General features: G+C 38.6%; 1 protein-coding gene across 2 annotated transcripts in view; it reads right to left on the bottom strand.

Annotated features, from left to right (window-relative positions):
- The window catches only part of hgsnat (heparan-alpha-glucosaminide N-acetyltransferase), a 55,588-nt gene extending 38,964 nt beyond the window's left edge, over nt 1-16,624 (bottom strand). The window contains exons 1-5 of one of the 2 annotated variants that reach the window (XM_059025984.1): nt 16,383-16,624; nt 8,834-8,952; nt 1,970-2,106; nt 1,432-1,553; nt 100-169 (exon numbers count right to left, since the gene is read on the bottom strand). In XM_059025984.1, coding sequence (XP_058881967.1) covers nt 100-169; nt 1,432-1,553; nt 1,970-2,106; nt 8,834-8,952; nt 16,383-16,554 — 620 coding nt within the window. In that variant the 5' untranslated portion in view covers nt 16,555-16,624. Of the gene's footprint in view, nt 1-99; nt 170-1,431; nt 1,554-1,969; nt 2,107-8,833; nt 8,953-16,382 lie in introns of those variants that run through there. The other variant, XM_059025990.1, reaches the window with a different exon arrangement.
- Nucleotides 16,625-18,564: the final 1,940 nt, after the last annotated feature.

The following is an 18,564-nucleotide window of genomic DNA, read 5'->3' on the forward strand; positions in this document are numbered from 1 at the left end:
TGCACCACATATGACCCGGTATCAAAGAATGTCTAGGACTCCTCAGTTCAATTAGATGTTCTGCAGATATAACAAATACATTAAAAAAAAAATACTTGCCCCATCACAAAGCCTCCAATGGCTATGAGAATGGCTACTCCAGCATAAACAAGGAAAGCAATTAGGATCGCTAATAAAAAATAAGAAAAAAAAAAGTAAAACAAAACATGAATTAAAACTAGAAAACAAAAACTAAGCAAAAACAAGGAATTACCAGGGGCACAGAGAAGGGTAAATGGCAACCCTGACAGTCTGTTAGGATTAAAGAGGAATGTGATATGGGTCTGAAATATCACAGTTACCTTAACAAACACATTTTTGTATCATTATCTGTTTCCGTCTTTAAAACACTTCCGTCTAAATGTTTTAAAGATTAATTAAGGCTCCAGCTACAGGTGTATAAATAAGGTGGTCACAGGTGGTAAAGGGGTTAGTTAAGAGTTAATGATGTTGGTGAAAGGTGGAGGATTTTCTGTGTTCCGTGCTGTCTGTTTATTTACATCTGGGAGTGTTTGTATAGAACTTTTATTTTGGCCCTTGTGCCGTTTTGTTTGTTAGTGTGTTTTTGTTCTGTTTAATGCTTTGTTTTATTAAATTATTAAATGTGTACACAAGCGTTGATAACCTGCATTCTCTGCCTCAGAGTCTCTTCCCAAATACAAAAGCCTTGCCAGTGACATCACCCTTTCCACAACCCAACAAAACTTTCTCTGCATTTTGTGTTTGTGCCTCACCCCCGTCTTAGAGCAACTATGGGTATGTGTTCAAACTGCTCATCTGCGTTGCAGAGATGCAGACAACCTCACCACTCTTCAAGTACCTACTCCTCAACCAGACTCTAAGGAACTGCTTTGGTCAATATAAACAGGTTAACATAACATTACCACTGACTGGGGTACCGTAAGGCATTAAACTAACTGTTTAACTGATTGATTGTTTGATTTGACCATTTGAAAATTTTCAGTGATTGATTACATTTTATAACTTTGTGAACTGCATAACTGAATCACATTTTTATTCACCTAGCTATTCTGTATTCAATAAACTGCTTTACTTGACCAGTGTCCTTTGGTCAAATTTAGGGGAGGATGGTCTTAAATAATTTAACATCTTCAAGACAAGGTTAATGGATTACACTCTGGTGTACCAGTTGTACTTGGAGAGAAGATGTGTGTGAGAGCCCTTTTGAGGCCACAGAAAATGATATACAGATTTAAATTCAAAGAAGAATACATTACTTAAGATAACTGTGACATTTCATACTCATACAATCTTGCTCTTTAAGTATGAAAAGCTGTTGGAGGTTAATAAAGAAGGGTCGTAAAAATTGTTTATTTGTATTTGATGATCACAATACTCATAATAAAAGTTGACCAGGTGATTAATACTTACGCAGATAACTGTTTATAGGTTCTTTGTCAATGACTATAGGACAGGTGATCTTCTGTGTGAAGTTACTGAGATTTTTTATCCACAAAGAGTAATTTCCATGTTCCCCAAAACTAAAGTGAACCCTAAAAACAAAGAGCAGAAAAACACAACTTATAAAAACACATAGGCTCCCCTTACAGAGTGCTTAATAATAATATTTTACAAAGTGCCTTGCCAGCACGAACTTGAAGGAAATTAATTCAGGCATCTTTAAGTAATTGTAGTTGGACATTCTAGGAACAAACATGGCACTTTTGATCAGATCCTCACCAAAACAAATCTGCAAGTTTGGAGTAACTAAAACCAGACAGCCATATTAAATAGGTCACACAACAAATTCCCGGAGAACACATACAATTATTTTGGCCGTGTCTATTTGTCAATCTTGATCTATATGATAAAGGTATTTCAAATTTTGCAGTTAGTCCGGTTGCCTTTACTTGTCAGTGAGTTTTGCATTTGCACTGCAATAGAGATAGGACATACTTTAGTAACCCACCTGCACAGTTCTCTTGTGTCTTGAGTGCTGTTCACCTGGAGAGTAAGTGGGTGCTGTGTGCTGACAAAAAACGCTGCGGAGCTGGGCAGGCCAGGCCCTTTTCCAGAAGGGATGGCTCCCAGTTTTTGGAAGAGGCACTATTTCACACACACACCAACAAAACAAAGAAGGACATTCTCAATGTAGTCAAGCAAACATGCAAAGACAATGGCTTGGTTTACATGCACTTGAAAATCGACTCTAGAGTCATGACTGAGTGACGTTGTCACAGGAATACATCGTGAAACAGCAAAAGGATGTCCTTCTGGCAGTGTGACTTTAAGGGCAGGGTCAATCGCTTTCTCATGACAAAAATAGCTGTAAAAACCCGAGCAGGAATCGTGCTTGTGGCTCACGAGGTTTCAGCAGTCAAGATCCCGTTCTTCTGATTTAATATCACGTAATCTCCAGCAGAAAGGCCGTACAAAACATAGATCCCCCCCCCCCCCCCCAACACACTGTACATTTATGGACTGCTTCAACACTAGAAACGCTGCAGTATATTCATACCTACAACCGCCAGTACATTTAAACACCATCAATATTAAAATAAAAGACAAACTATCGGATACAACTCAAAAGTTTCATTCAAGCACATCATATGAAACATCTGCACAACTGAAACGCTGTATTTAAATGAACAATTAAACATAAAAGGGTTTATTTTCTAACTTACCACATATAAAGCACTACTTCAAAAAAAGAAAAACTATAATAAAATAAACATTTTAATAGAAACTAGAGTGCAAACAGGTATATGCACATACAAAACTGTAAAAACAAAAGTAGTTTTTAATCTAAAACGAAAGTAACATATGATTTATCTTGTGTGTGTGTCACTCGCAGCACAGAATCCAGGTTGAGCTGCTGCAGCTTTGCAGTTTTGTGATCGAAATGTTTCTGCTGACGCACTGTGGCTAGCTTCAAGATGAAATCTCTCCTACCTTGTACAAAACAAAGGAATTGATGGCTGCCAGGTCCAGTAGAGATAACAACAGGCTTGTATATATAACAAAAATTGAATATTGTTGGTTATATTCAAAATAAAAACATGTATTATAAAAGGCAGTTCTAGTGTTAATGAAATGAAACTTTTACATGTTCCACAAAACAAGTAGTAAAACTTAGAAATAGTAGAAATTATATTTTATATAATTTTGTGTGTGTGTTGGAAAGGTAACCAGACAAACAAGTTAATGCGTGGCGCAACAACACGTGAATTAATTTCTCTTGTTAATTGTTTTTATCTTCATGGCAACGCCTGAAGCTCTCCTCACGATATTCAGAGTCGTTCTTTTCCTACTTAGTAAGCAGACACACACATTTAAATATCCTCTCCCCTAAATGACTAATCTGCATTGGCACTGAATTTTTTTTTCTGAATCAGAACTGCATAGCAACGCATTTCCTGAAAAGTATGGCAAACAGGTCGTGAGGAAAACTGTCATGACACAGAGTCTGAGCTGTACATTGTTTTTAATTTTCTAATTTTTTGCTCAAAAGGAAAGGAAAATCCTAAAAATTGATACATTTTTTAAGCTGCTTTAGAGCTATACGTTTTTTTATACCTTCCATTTAGAAAAAAAACGCCCACTAAACTAAATGATCACCCACTGCCACAAAAAATGTACACGGAACAAAAATATAAACGCAACATGCAACAATTTCATGGATTTTACCGAGTTCATATAAGGAAATCAGTGAATTGAAATAAATTCATTAGGCCCTAATCTATTTAAGGTTGGTCACAGAAACCTTAAAAAAAAAAAAGGTAGGGGCGTGGATCAGAAAACCAGTCAGTATCTGGTGTGACCACCATTTGCCTCATGCAGCGCGACACATCTCCTTTGCATAGAGTTGATCAGGCTGTTGATTGTGGCCTGTGGAATGTTGTCCCACTCCTCTTCAATGGCTGTGCGAAGTTGCTGGATATTGGTGGGAACTGAAACACGCTGTCGTACACGTCGATCCAGAGCATCCCAAACATGCTGTGTGTCGTGGCAGCCACAAGGTCAGGTGGCCATCTCCTGTATCCATGGGGATACGGCGGCATACCCCACACTAAAAGTCACCTGGTAGTAGGGGTGGCGGAAAGGTTGCCACACCCAGTTATTCTGGGCCAAGACTGGCCAAAATTTAAAGCAGTCAAATAATGGCAGTCTCAGAAAAGGGAGCGAATTGGTGATGTGTTTCCTTTTCAAACTGAAATGTTTTCTCCTATTTTCCATCCTAGAAAGACAAATAAGGAGAGACGGACCGCAAAATGTGAGGGAACATCCCTGAGACAAGGCTGGGGTCTGGTGGGAGAATGTTTGAATGGTAACGCACACCAGTCAAAAGGAGTCGGAACGCAGAAGCTACTCTAGCCCCTCTCAATATACCGAACATGTGGTACTCAAGCGCGGACATAGTGTGGGGCCAACATAATGACCCGTTACTAGTGCACCCTTGGGGGCAGGTCCGGTCTATTGAAGGTAAGGATGTTGATAGCGCTGGGGCGCTAGTATATCCACACTTCAGTATCACGGGGCAATTGCTATATAGGGTAAATCTAGCCGCAGGGACAGGACAGCCTGTAACACAATTATTGGTTCCCCCGTCTTGTCGGACCGAGGTCATGAGGCTGGCACATGATATCCCTTTTGCGGGGCACCTCGGAGCTGACAAGACAAGGGAATGGATATTGGCTCGATTCTATTGGGTAGGTCTTCATACTGATGTGTCGAAATATGTAGCCACATGCCCAGACTGCCAGCGAGTAGCGCCGGGTCGAGTGCGCCCCGCCCCGCCCCTTTGGTTCCACTGCAGATTATTTCCACTCCTTTTGAACGCATTGCAATGGACATAGTGGGCCCTTTGCTACCTTCTGACTCTGGGTATACGCATTTATTAGTAGTGGTAGATTATGCAACGCGATACCCAGAGGCAGTTCCACTGAGGTCCACTAGTGCCGCTGAAATAGCCACCGAGTTAGTACAGGTTATGGCTTGAGTAGGGATCCCCAAGGAGATCTTGACTGATCATGGAACCAACTTTCTGTCTAAAACGTTACAGCAGGTATATAAATTATTAAAAATACGTCCCATCAGGGCGTCTGTTTATCATCCACAGACGGACGGTTTGGTGGAACGTTTTAATCAGACCTTGAAATCGATGCCGAGACGGTTTGTAACGCAAGAGCAAAAACATTGGGCATCGCTCCTTCCCTACCTCCTTTTTAAAGTGAGAGAGGCGCCGCAGAGCTCAACAGGGTTCTCCCCCTTCGAGCTCTTGTACGGCTGACAGCCTCGCGGCATCCTCGATCTGTTGAGAGAGGGGTGGGAAGAGCACAAACGCTCATCCAAAAATGTAGTGAAGCAAGTGCTCCTACTAAGAGATCGCCTAGATTTGGTCGGTCGTTTGGCCCAGGACAACCTCAGATCGGCTCAGCACCGACAACAGCAGCATTACAACAAAATTAATTCTAACCTTTCGACCAGAAGATAAGGTAATGCTGCTACTTCCCTCATCAGAATCCAAGTTATGTGCTAAATGGCAGGGGCCATATGAAGTGATTCGGGCTATAGGAAAGGTGAATTATGAAATTACAGCCCAATCGCCGTAATGAACGTGAAATTTATCATGTCAATTTATTAAAGCCCTGGCAGGTAAGGGAGGTCTTGTTTATAGCCCGAGGCAACATAGAGGATGATTTAGGCCCCTGTCCAGACTCCTAGCACAAAAATCATTCCGATGGGGGAACAATTGGTTCCAGATCAGCAACGGGAGCTGTGTAAGCTTATTGAGGAAATCATCAATGTTTTTCTGACTTGCCTGGCAGAACTAATTTGGTTGAATATAACATTACCTCTCCACCAGGTGTCATCGTGCGGGAGAGATCTTACCGGATCCCAGAAAGTTGACGAAGTGGTGTTCGCAAAGAGGTATGGGACATGCTCGACCTTGGGGTGATTGAACCTTCCAGGAGCGAGTGGTGCAGTCCTATTGTCATAGTGGTTAAGAAATACGGCACCAACCGCTTCTGCGTGGATTTCAGGAAGGTAAACGCTATTGCCAAGTTCGATGCGTACCCTATGCCTCGGGTCGACAAACTTTTAGACAGACTGGGTAAGGCGAGGTTTATCTCCACTTTGGATCTAACGAAGGGATACTGGAAGATCCCTTTAACCCGCAGTTCTAGAGAGAAAACGCATTTTCAACACCAGAGGGGCTGTTTCACATTAAAACCATGCCGTTTGGGCTACATGGTGCGCCCGCTGCCTTTCAGAGACTGATGGACCAGGTTTTACGCCCACATCATGAATATGCAGCAGGGTATATTGATGACGTGGTCATTTACAGCTCCACCTGGCGAGAGCATTTGGCTAGGGTTACAGCCATCCTTCAGTCTAAGGGTAGCCCGGCTGACAGCTAACTTGAGAAAATGTGCGTTTGCCAAGACAGAGACTCAATATTTGGGATTTTTAATGGGGAATGGAAGGGTGAGCTGTAGTCACTAAAATCCAGGCTTTGGTTGATGCCGCGATCCTCAAAACCAAGACTCAGATGAGGTCACTAATGGGATTAGCCGGTTATTACCGTCGCTTTATCCCCGAGTATGCCACAGTGGTTAACCCTTTAGTTGACCTCACCAAAAAGAGTGCTCCAAATTTAATGAAGTGGTCAGCTGAGTGTCAGGGGGCGTTTGATACTATTAAGCATAGACTTTGCCAGGCCCCCACTCTTATCGCACCGAATTTCACCAAAAGATTCATCCTCCACACCGACGCTTTGGATGTGGGTTTGGGTGATGTCTCGTCTCAAAAGGTAGATGGAGTAGAACACCCGATACTGTACATCAGTAAAAAAATGCTACCTCGGGAATGCAACTACTCCGTAGTCGAAAAGGAGTGTTCGGCCATTAAATGGGCTACTCACTCTTTATGATACTACCTGCTGGGACACTCATTTGATCTTGTCACAGACTACGCCCCACTCAAATGGTTAAGCACAATGAAGGACAGCAATGCCCGGATAACTCGGTGGTATATGGCGTTGCAGCCCTTCATGTAACATATGGTACACCGTACAGGGAAAGACCACCAAAATGCAGATTATTTTTCCCGGGAGGGGGGAGTAATGGGAAAGATAGATTCAGCCGAGTGTTCCTTCAGCTCCACTGAGCGGTGGGATATGCGAAGGAAATATAATGAGTTCTGGTTGTAAATCTCCCTCTCGACCTGTGAGGGTACTAAGTAGCGAAAGGGAAAGGCTTTGGACAGATTGTCCTGACAGTTCATTCACTGGGTCGGGAAGTCAGTCAGCCTGGAAAAAGACGAGACTCTGATGCGGGAACATATTGACCTGGAAGGTAAACGAGGTAACAGCTGCATGCAATGGAGTCAGCTGTAATCGTTTACCAAGGGGTCATGCATAAACGCATAAAAGGGGCCGGAGAATTGTAAATCTTTTCCTTCGCTTGGGTTTCACAGATACGAGGAGATTGGAAAGACCGGGAGATATCCCCAAACTGAAATAGAGAGTTTGTGAGTGTTTTGTTGGTGTCTTCTGTTTAGTAACTGTCTGTGTTTGTTTCGTTAAATAGCACTAGACGGCTAAACAAATCCGGAGCTGTCGCCAGGGGCCAGCACAAAGCCAGATCACCACAGCACTTGTTTTCACCAATAGCACGTAATATATTGTACTTCACCACAAGCACTGAGCACTCACTTTGGACCTGTGATCGTGTGTGTCTAATTGTGTGCGTTTTGTACCGTGTTTATTGTTTGCGGGACTGCAACCCTTTTTTCATTACTGTGCAATACACATTGCTGTGTATTGCCAGCTCATTATTGTTTTCTGGCTGGTCGTCAGACAATTGGATTTATAATCATTAAAACCCTCATTTCACCCTTATTTTGTTGTCTGTTTGTTATTTGGAATTACTGCATCCGCACTGCACCTGATATACACCTGCTACTAATTATCACTTTGCCACACACAATCTTAAATGTTGAAAAAATAAAGCATCCCAGGGGCAAAGTTTAAGAGGAATGTTATATCAGATCGAATTGCTTGTAAACATAAAGGAAAATGGAAATGTATTAAAAGATGTGTCATTATTATATCCAGAGATTAAAACAACATGTGTCAGATACATTGTTAATTTATCCTGGACTCCATCTGTAATGGAACTTTGAGGGAATCATATAATATAGCTGTGTATCAACTATAAAGACACTATTAAAAGCATGTCATTGACAGTGATGAAAACAATGCGGAAGGGTTATTTAACTCACAAAATTCAAATAATACAGCAGTGTTCAGGCATTAAGACAATAGTCTATTTAAAGCAGAAACATAAAAAGCCACAATATAGCAGTCATATTTGGTCATAGGTCAATGTCATGGTCAAACACATTTAGCATGCACAGTTTATACAAGCCTGCAAATAAAAAAAGTCCCTAATAAATGGCTTCTGAGATATGAAGCTTTGACACTGTGGCACGAAAATAACTAGCACAAACAGCATCATTTTTTTTAAATGTTACTAAATTACAACCTTTTGTGTCAGAAGTGTTTGCTCTGCAACAAAATTGACGATTATTTTTATTAAAACAGAAACACTAGTAATGTTCTACTAGAATAATAATAGTACAACATAACTTAAATGTGCATGCACTTGTTTTTAGTTGTGCAGTTTTTTGTTTTTTCTTTCAGGACATTCTGGTGTATATTTTGCACCTGAGAGCTGAAGCAGTTGTTTTTGGCTTATTTGCAAATTTTACGCAATGATTTCACCCAGCATTCCACAAAAGCTACAGGATCCCATGTTTCTCCTCCTACCTGGTAACAGTGATCAGACAGCCAGGAAAGAGTTAGATTCTCATTGAGCAATTCGTTGTGAACTGTCAGCGATGCTTCATCCATTTTATACACTACAGATCTCCTATGGGGTTCTGACACTGAAAACAAAGAAAAAACAAGGTGTTTAAATGTGCACCTCTTCACACAGAGAACTGGGCAAGGCATGTTGTTGTTGCTGATTCACTGGGATCCTTCTAGAGACAACTGGATCTTCGAATGAATTCACTTTTAGAAACTGGACAAGCATCAATGGGACTCCTCGTTCACAACTTTTCTTATATTTTCATGACCTGTTTTTATTTCGTTACTAATGTATTTGCTTCTTAGGGTCCTAACAAAAAAAAAAAATAAGGACCCTGTGGCAGGGCGAGGAGCCCTGCACATGAAAAGGGGGCAGGGCAAAATAAATGTATGGTTTATTTTTAGAACGGGGTACCCCTCCGCCCCTGTGCAATTAATAATACAACAAAATATTTATTTATTTATTAATTTATAAATATGACGATGTAGCCGTGTTGTTTTGTTATTGTTTAATTAAATGTGACGGCGAAGAGCTGTAGGTTTTGTTTGGCAGCGTGGATGGGAAGCTCCATCCACAATTTAAAAACCTTGTGTAGAAGGTGGCCATCTTCCGAATTAATTAGCGATTAATTTGTTGTTAATCGGGAGATGGTCACCTGCATATAAGCCTGCAGTTCTCCCTGCTCTGGGTGGGTTGTTCAGAGGAGAGAATGGAGCAAGAGAAAGAAACGAGAAGGAAACGAAACAGAAAGTAAAGTAAAAAATAATCTAGGAACAGTGAAAGCGATTTGCCCAGCCTGACCTGGATCATTTGTTTGGTGTTCCTGATTTTTGTTTTAACCTTTATTCTTGCTCTGTGAGCAGCGTTTTTGTTTAAATATATATTTTTTTTTTGTTATGTAAATAAACGGCGCACGCCACATCTTCTGCCCTGCAGTAATGCCTGTGTGTTTCCTTCCTGCATCTGGCCTGACGTCATCACTTAGCCATCCTGTCGCAGACCCATATGTGCGATTGTGTCTATATATCTAAACCCTCTACATGGGGAACATAATAACTGCCTTGTTATCATACACTCCTTTACACCTCTTGTAGACGTTTCGGGTTACATTCAGCTATACTACAATAAACCATTGATTTTACGCAAATATTTGTAACCTTTCAGGTACTGTGCAATTATGCGATTATGAGGACCCACTGTATGTGTGTGCACTGATTTTATATTAGGTAAAAAAATATATATATATTGTAGGTAATTGTGCCAAGACTGTTTATGTTAGTTACACTATAAAGTTTTCAAAAAGAACACCTAGTTATTAGGCTTCTTTTCTGGTATACTAAAAATATTGGTACGGGTATATTCTGCTGTACAACACAACCAAACTTTGCAGCTTGTACGAAACCTATACAGCTGCAGATCAAAATCTTTAAAGTGTGATTTGCTCTGCTGACACAGGCTGCTAATGCCAGCCATTAATGTTAATCACAATGGCAGTATTGAACCCTGTACTGCTGTTACAGCGCCACTTCTTAGGGGCCCGTTACAACTGTCACATGCCTTAATATGGCTTTGTAACACCATTTTCACAGAGAAATACAGCTACTGTGCCGTCTCTGAAACGTTTTAACGAGCGTGTAAAATACCCTTTCACACAGCATGAAATTGTGCAATCTATGCCGGTGTAATACCGTCATAACCCTTCCACACAGCCAAAGAGAGTTCGCACGAGTACAACTTTCAAACCTGTCAATCAACAGATTGTTCTCATGGCAACAACAGATTGTTCACTGACAAGACCTAACACATGCACGCAATCAGTGTTGCCAGATTGGGGGATTTTCCCCCAAATTTGGGGGATTTTTAAATGCCCAGGGGGAAATTTGGGGGCAACATTTGTATGGCGGGAAATCTTGGGGGATTATTTTTTTAACCTGGGGGGGTTTAGGGGATTTGCAATTTTTTCACTGGTGATTTACAATGCTCTGTCGGGGGCTGAAAACACTTACTGTCTCCGGATTGGTTGATGGAAAATTTATGGGAGGGTCTTGTGTCTAATACCACAACATACTCCCTCTAGATTGGTTTATGTGGTGGCGCACATTCTGTACGTACAAACGTATACCTTATTCACTGTAATGTAAGAGCGTCAGCGTTCACACCGCTAAGTGCACAAAAAATACATCTTGCTCGTTGCCACTGAAGACAGTAGGCTAGATATTACATTAAATCAGCCACACACCACATAAATACAAAATAACAAAAAACGTAAATCAAAATGCCAAAGGAAGAAAAATACAAACAAAAATATACAAAACTTTGGGAAGTGAACCTTCACTGAAAGGTGAGTTGAGGGCCGTATGCTTAAGGTTTATGAATGTCTTGTAAAAAACAGTATAAGCGTTACTGTAATGAAAAAAAAGTTAATGAAAAAATAGTATACTGTAAAATTAAAACAAGAACATTTTACGAGCAAGACATTTTGATAAAATGAATGTGCCATGAAAAATGTATTATTCATAAAATACATGCGCATACATTAAAAGAAAAGGCGTGAAATTAAGCTGCTGCAATTTTTATATTATAGCTAGTAGTATATTTTGTATAGGCCTAAAAACAAACATTCATTACAGTGCAATTCCAAAAATTATATTAAGTTTTTAGTTTAATTATGAATTTCAGTCGTGCCCAGATCTTTGAAAATAATCAACATAATGTATGTATAATAATCCTATGTTATATTTCGGCATATTTTATTTTAAACTTTAATATTTTTGTTTGCTATTGTTGTCAGGTAATTTCACACATTTTATAAAATGGAAACCATATACAGTAAATAAGGTTTCACGTCACCTGTGGTTTATATTTAGTATGAAATCAAATGGTTTATTATTTATTTGTGTGCAGTGGTTTGAACACATCAACTTACCTGATATGTTTACAGTATTTTTGTATTGACAGTTAATGATTCCTCAGCACCATTATTTGATTTTTTTAAATTTGTTTTTATTAATCTTATGAGAGAAGTGCAGCTCTATATTTATTTATTTATTCATTCATTCATTCACAGAATGGATATCTCCGGTTCTTGGAGACGATTTTTCAGCTCGCTGTAAGTACTGTCAGGCGATTCTGAAAACACACAAAAAAGATTTGTTGGCCCATGCTAACTCAGCTAAACACCAGAAGTGTGTTAAGTTAAACAGAGAAGCAAAAACATCGTCTATGTCACGTTTTGTGGTGCCAGCAATAACAGACAGTCGTAAAGAAGCTGAATTAAAAATAGCAGTTTTCCTTGCAGAACATGGCTCTATTGCCTCTGTTGATCACCTGAGAGAAATGCTGCCATCTCTTGACCCTAAATCAGATCTACTGAAACAGATCAAAATACACAGGACCAAATGTACGGCATTAATAAAACGGGTAATTGCTCCTGCATTTACAGCGGAACTGTTGGCAGACATTGGAAAGAGCTACTACTCATTAGTTACTGATGAAAGTACAGACATCTCAACAGTTAAGCTACTTTGTGTGATGATTTGCTACTACAGCGAGTCGCAACATAAACTTGTAACTACATTTTACAAACTTATTGAGGTTGCAGAAATGCAGAGTCTTTGACAAACCTTATCATTAAAACACTGCATGCTGATGAATTAAAAATCGACCATTTAATTGGCATTGGTGTGGATGGTGCAAATGTGATGGTAGGACAACATTGTTCAGTGTCATCGATGCTTAAAGAGATGTGCAGTCATTTAGTTGTAGTGAGGTGCGTTTGTCATTCTCTCCATCTAGCAGCAGAAAAAGCTTGCAGTGTGCTTCCAAGAAACCTGGAGTTTCTAGTTCGGGAATCTTACAACTGGTTTGCTCATAGCAGCAAGAGGCAACATGAATACAGGCAAATGTTCGATGTCCTAGGAAATGAAAGATGCATCAAACTGGTTCAACTGGCTAACACTAGGTGGCTTTCAAGACATGAGTCAATATCTGTAATTTTAGATCAATGGAATACCCTTAGGCTTCACTTCATGCTGGCCAAAGACAAGGAAAGATGCTACACAGCTGATCAGCTTTACCAAATGTACAATGACCAAACTTGTAAGATGTACCTGGTGTTTCTGAAGGGAATACTAAAAGATGTGACCAGGGTAAATACATTCTTCCAAAGTGATAATGTTGAGCAAATTAATTTACTTGAAGACGTTACTGACCTTTACATGTCTTTACTGACCAAGATTGTTGTGCCGGCTCAGCTTCAGACCGTGAAAAGGAATGAACTGGTAAACTACAATTTCAAAAATTACATTATGCCAATAGCAGCCATCAATTTTGGATACGAATTCACCTTGGAATGTGGGAATGCTGAAAATAATATCCTTCTAACTGAAGTAAAGGAACGTTGCAAGGAATTCCTTGTAAGTCTCTGTACTGAAATTCAGAAACGTCTGCCAGACAATATTTCGACACTTGAAAAAATAACAATGTTGCATCCAAATGTTGCCACCTCTCAGGTACGGTCAAGCATCACGGAGCTTGCAGTGGCATTTAAAGCAGTGTGCCTTGACATTGATGCTACAGTAAAAGAATGGCAAATGATCCCAAATAAACTGTGGCTGCACACATCTGGAAGTGAAGAATTCTGGGCAGAAGTTTCAGGAGATTGCGACTCTGGTGGCAATAAAAGATTTGAGCACATTAGCACTCTGACACTTGCCCTACTTACTCTGCCTGTGTCCAACTCAACAGTATAACGAGCATTCTCAAACCACAACTGCATTAAAACAAAACTAAGAAACAAAATGCACGTCGAAACTGCAGAAACCATAATGAGAATCAGATACAGTTTGAGACGAATGAACATAACTTGTGTACTGTTCAAGCCCACCAGAGAAATGCTAAGACGTTTTACATCTCAGATCTACGTAAGCAGCAGCACCCAGGATGGAAATGAAGAGCAGTTTGGTATCATCGCTGACACACTGGCATGCTGATTTAAAGGTAGGCTTTAGTTTAAGTTATACTGTCGCTTTAAAAACTCACACATCATTTCACAAAGGGTGGGGGGGTATAGACCAGTAGCAAATATCAGTAGGGCTATATATTCTATTAACAGTATAAAACCAGGTTTCAGTTTTTTTAATCTTATTCATTTTTAAAATTTGGGGGGAAAATGTGTGATTTGGGGAATTTTTAGGATCAGTTTGGGGGGAAATTAAGGAGAGGACCTGGCAACACTGCACGCAATGCTTAATTTGTAAAGAAAGAGGTGCCGGGACGTAACCAATGACAATAATACAGACCCTAAGAAGAGCATATTCAAAATCATAACACGTTTATTTGAAAGAGTATTGTACGTACTTGTGTTAGATGTTTACAATCACGTATTCTACATTAAAAATAAAGTCCAGAAGGACGATATTGACGAAAAAACGCACCCCATCACGAACATTGGTTTGACCCACGGTTTGCACTATTATCAGCGATGTGTAAGCAACAGAAGCTGCTGGTAGATTAGAAAAACGATTAATTAAACTTAGGCTAGGTAGTTAACTTAGAATGTTTTATTCTCTATTAATTAAATTATATTCATTGACAAAGGCAAGAGAACCAGATTGTTATTTTTATTATTTTGGTTTAATATAATATAGCAGGCTAATGTTCCTATTGAAGTAGGCTACAATATATATTTTTTTCCATTAATAAATTGCGTTGTTCTTTGTTGAAATTAATGTTGAGCTTTCATATTGTGTACTACTCATTTAATCAAACCATGTAGTGTAAGAAGTTGCTTGTATCGTTCATGACGTTTTTCAAGTCAAGTAAGCTTATTTGTGTATAAAAAACGAGAATAGAGTTGCAGCCAGTGTCATCTTACTTAAAGGCACTCAAGCTGAAATAGTAAAGTAATTTCAAGTAGGCTACAAACGTCGCAGCGGACTGTCTCTCTTTAACGCGCACGCAAGAACTTGCAGACTTAATGCAACTGTGTAGAGATTTTAAAAATAAAGCATTTTATGAGATTTTTAACTATAGGTACCGGCACTATGACTCAAGCTCAGGCACAAATTAATCACTACGCTATAGTGACGTGCCATGTTGACTTTGAAACCACACGCACTATAGCGCTTCAGTGGCGGTATAGCCGTTCACACAGGCAGTTATGACGGTTCAGTGGCGTCTCTGAACTACCTCGCGAGGTGGTTCAGAACATATGACGGTTCTGTGGCGGTATAAGCAATTCACACAGACCTATAAGACGCTTCAGTGGCGGTTCTGAACCGTCATAACTCCTCTGTGTGAGAGCACCTTAAACGGGCATACTGTACTTTAGTTTTATTTACTAACTGCTTGTAAGACGTTGCTTGGCTTGTGCTTCTTTCACCGTTTAGTCTTCTGTAATCATGTCTAGTTTGTTTACATTCTCCAAGGGTTTACAACAGTTGCTAAAAAAAAATAAAATAAATACAGCTCTGGAAGAAAAACAGAAACGAGGTAACAAATTATGGTATGCAAGTGTTGGACAAAAATTAGAAATGGGCGTTTTTGTAAATAAAAACAATAATCTGGCATAATGTTGGTCATAAAAGGTTTGTAAGCATCACGTAAATTGGCTATATGAACGATTATTGATTATTAAAACAATGTGTCAGTGAACAAGTTCAGTTTTACTGATCACCACCTGAATAGAACTTTATTGAAAGAATCCGAGAATACAGCTGTGTAGCAAATGTAACTTGACAATAGTGTCTATTCAATTTATCTAAACCGTGGCACATGTAAATACTGCCGTTTGGGGCTTTGTATATAAGAGTGTGTGGTAGTTTCTTTAGGGTTCACCCATTTAGATTATTTCTAAATGTTCATATTAATAAAACGCTTCGTGTACAATAAGATCAATGTTTTTCTTCTGGCTCTACAACTAAAGTAGCAAGTCCGTCGTTAGGTAGGTCCTTAACTTCACTTTCATGTTGTGGAGCTCTCCCGTTTTCCTACACATTATCTTTCAACGATATATCAGAAATACATATTTCAGTGTATATATCGACAGTTGTTGTTTTGTTTTGTTTATTTTTTAACCTAATTTAAAAAAACAAAACAAAACAAAAAAACGATATCCTATACACGGAAATGTATAAATTAAGTCAAGTACCGTACCAGTAAACGGACGTTTAAGGTTAGTAGTAGGCCTAGTACTAGCAAAACGTTTATCTTCTCATACACCGCATATTTATATTGTGGGTTAACGGTATATGTAAATCAAAAAATGTTACATTCTTCTTCCTGTGCTTATTAGGTATGGTTAATACTAATCCGTACACGTGATATGTCACACAAACAATATTCTGAATACAGACAGTACAGGTATTGTTTGTGCTTATCTTAGTTTGCTTCATTTTTTGAAGAGAAGTTTCAAAGTAAATAGGTTTTATAACTTCAATGTTTATATTTTTAAGAGTGCTATAATTAAATTGATTTTCCCTTTAAACAAGTTATACATTTACTTACAGGTGAGTTGTGCAGACAGAGGTATCACGTAGACTCCCAGCAATGCAATCAAAGCAGAAAGTACGAGAGCTGATTGCTTTGTATCTGAGGGGCACTTCATTTTCTTATATCCTGCCTTTTCTTCTCTGTTATTAGCATGTGTAAGTTTCCCTTTTTTTGTTCGTCTTTTCATCCCTGACACTTCCGACCCCTCCTTTTTGACGGTAGGGAGACAGAAGAGGGACAAACTACCATCAGTTATACAAATGTACCATTTGTGGTACGCAGTTGGGCCATAAGGGGGCTCTGTCGTCCTTATTAAGAGATCTACTTAAATCTCAGATAAATTTCGCCGACCTGGAGAAGCGATTGTAGCATTCTGTGGCCTGTGGTCCAGACTATTCAGCGCTGTGATGTCACAGTGGTGTAAGTGCAGCCAGAACGCGCCGGAACAGCGTTTTCAATAAGCAGAACTTCAATAAGCAGAAATTGATTCTTAAGAGTTAACTTAAGAATCAATTTAAGAATAATTTCGATGCATGAGCACCGATGAAGCGATCTATTTAACGTGTGGAAATCAAAATACTTTTTGTATCATGCCATTGAATAGGCATTAGGAACTTCTATTACACAGTACAGTACTAAAGTTTAATATGGCTAACAATGTTTTTCAGTAAAAATGCTGGTAAAGAAGTAGCCAAATTGTGTTTTTTTTAAAGCAGCTAAAAACCCGAACTTACATTTAAGATTTATTGTATATTACAAAAGAATAAATAAGTGCTACACGTTTATTTATTTATGTTTATTTTTTTTAAAAGTAATGTTATAAACGATGTATTTATTTATCAGCGTTGCTTGTTTTTTTTCTCACAGTTTACAGTACCAGAATTTGTTTGTTTGTTTGTTTTTGTTTTTTTATGATGAGATCAAATGCGGTCGGTCCGGGAAAAAACATGTATTCAGAATGTCGTGTAAAATTACATTGTCCAGAACTATCAGCGGATACATTCTGTAAAAATAAATTGAAAAACAATTGTAATTATACAGTTCTGAAATTGGTGACGAATAAAAAATAACAGCGTTTGTGTGATTAGTAATGGATGCAGAGCTCCAGAAAAAAGACAAGGGGAGGACGTGATATTACTATACAGGACATTGTGGTGATTGAAGTTCCGCGCTGGTGATGACCTCATAATCGAAAGGAAAATTGGCAGCACTGATTGTGGCGCAGCCTATAAAAGTCGCATGCGAGACGCATGCATAACCTATCAAATGTTACCTCAAGCTCAATGAACAAGTAACATGGGAATTTGTATCATTTTTGTTTAAGAAATCTCTATTTTGTTGGTGTTCCTGTTCTTTTGATTTAAGACTACACCACTGACTGGGACCTCTCCATCAAAGTGGTCTGGACCATTATATTATGATTTCACAGTTTTATTATTAATTTTCCTTTAGGTTCATTATTGTTGCATTGTCTCATACTTAACAGTAATATAATTAATGCAAGTGTTTATATCTAATAATAATGGGCCACTCAATCAGTTCTCATTCACTGTCCTGTGCACTGCACAGTGGTCCCCACTCAGGGCTATTTAATAGTGTGTTTTTGAGAACTGATTTTTGTTCTATTTTCCTTTTGGTAAATATTTTCTTTTTTAAAAACCTAACTTGCTGGTTATAAAAGGGTTGTATTTCCATCATGAAACCTAAACATAATAATAATGTTTAATATAGAAGTGAAAGATTGGCTTTAATGGGTTTATCATATATGTGTTATAGCCTTAAATACAGAATAATAACAACAATAATAATAATAATAATAATAATAATAATAATAATAATAATAATAATAATAATAATAATAATGTTGGACTTAATTTCCTGTACAGTTTTATAGATATAGTTGTCAAAGAGATATTTTAACCATAGACACACACATCAATTCATGAATGGTTCGTAATTTGTTAATTTCATATTTAGTATTATAAAAATAGTTGTGGCTGTGTATGAATAGTTCCTGTATAATTATATATTGCTGATAATTCCATTGATGCATGTCTTCGTGCTTTAGTATTCTTTACTTTGAAAGTAAAAAGGCAGGACTATCTGAAAGAACAGATCAAGCCTTGGGTATTCCATATAACTTGTTTTTAAATCAATATACAAACCACTCACACTTCCCAACATTTGTACAAAAGTA

The sequence above is a fragment of the Acipenser ruthenus genome, chromosome 1 (assembly GCF_902713425.1).
Source record: "Acipenser ruthenus chromosome 1, fAciRut3.2 maternal haplotype, whole genome shotgun sequence".
Classification (NCBI taxonomy): domain Eukaryota; kingdom Metazoa; phylum Chordata; class Actinopteri; order Acipenseriformes; family Acipenseridae; genus Acipenser; species Acipenser ruthenus.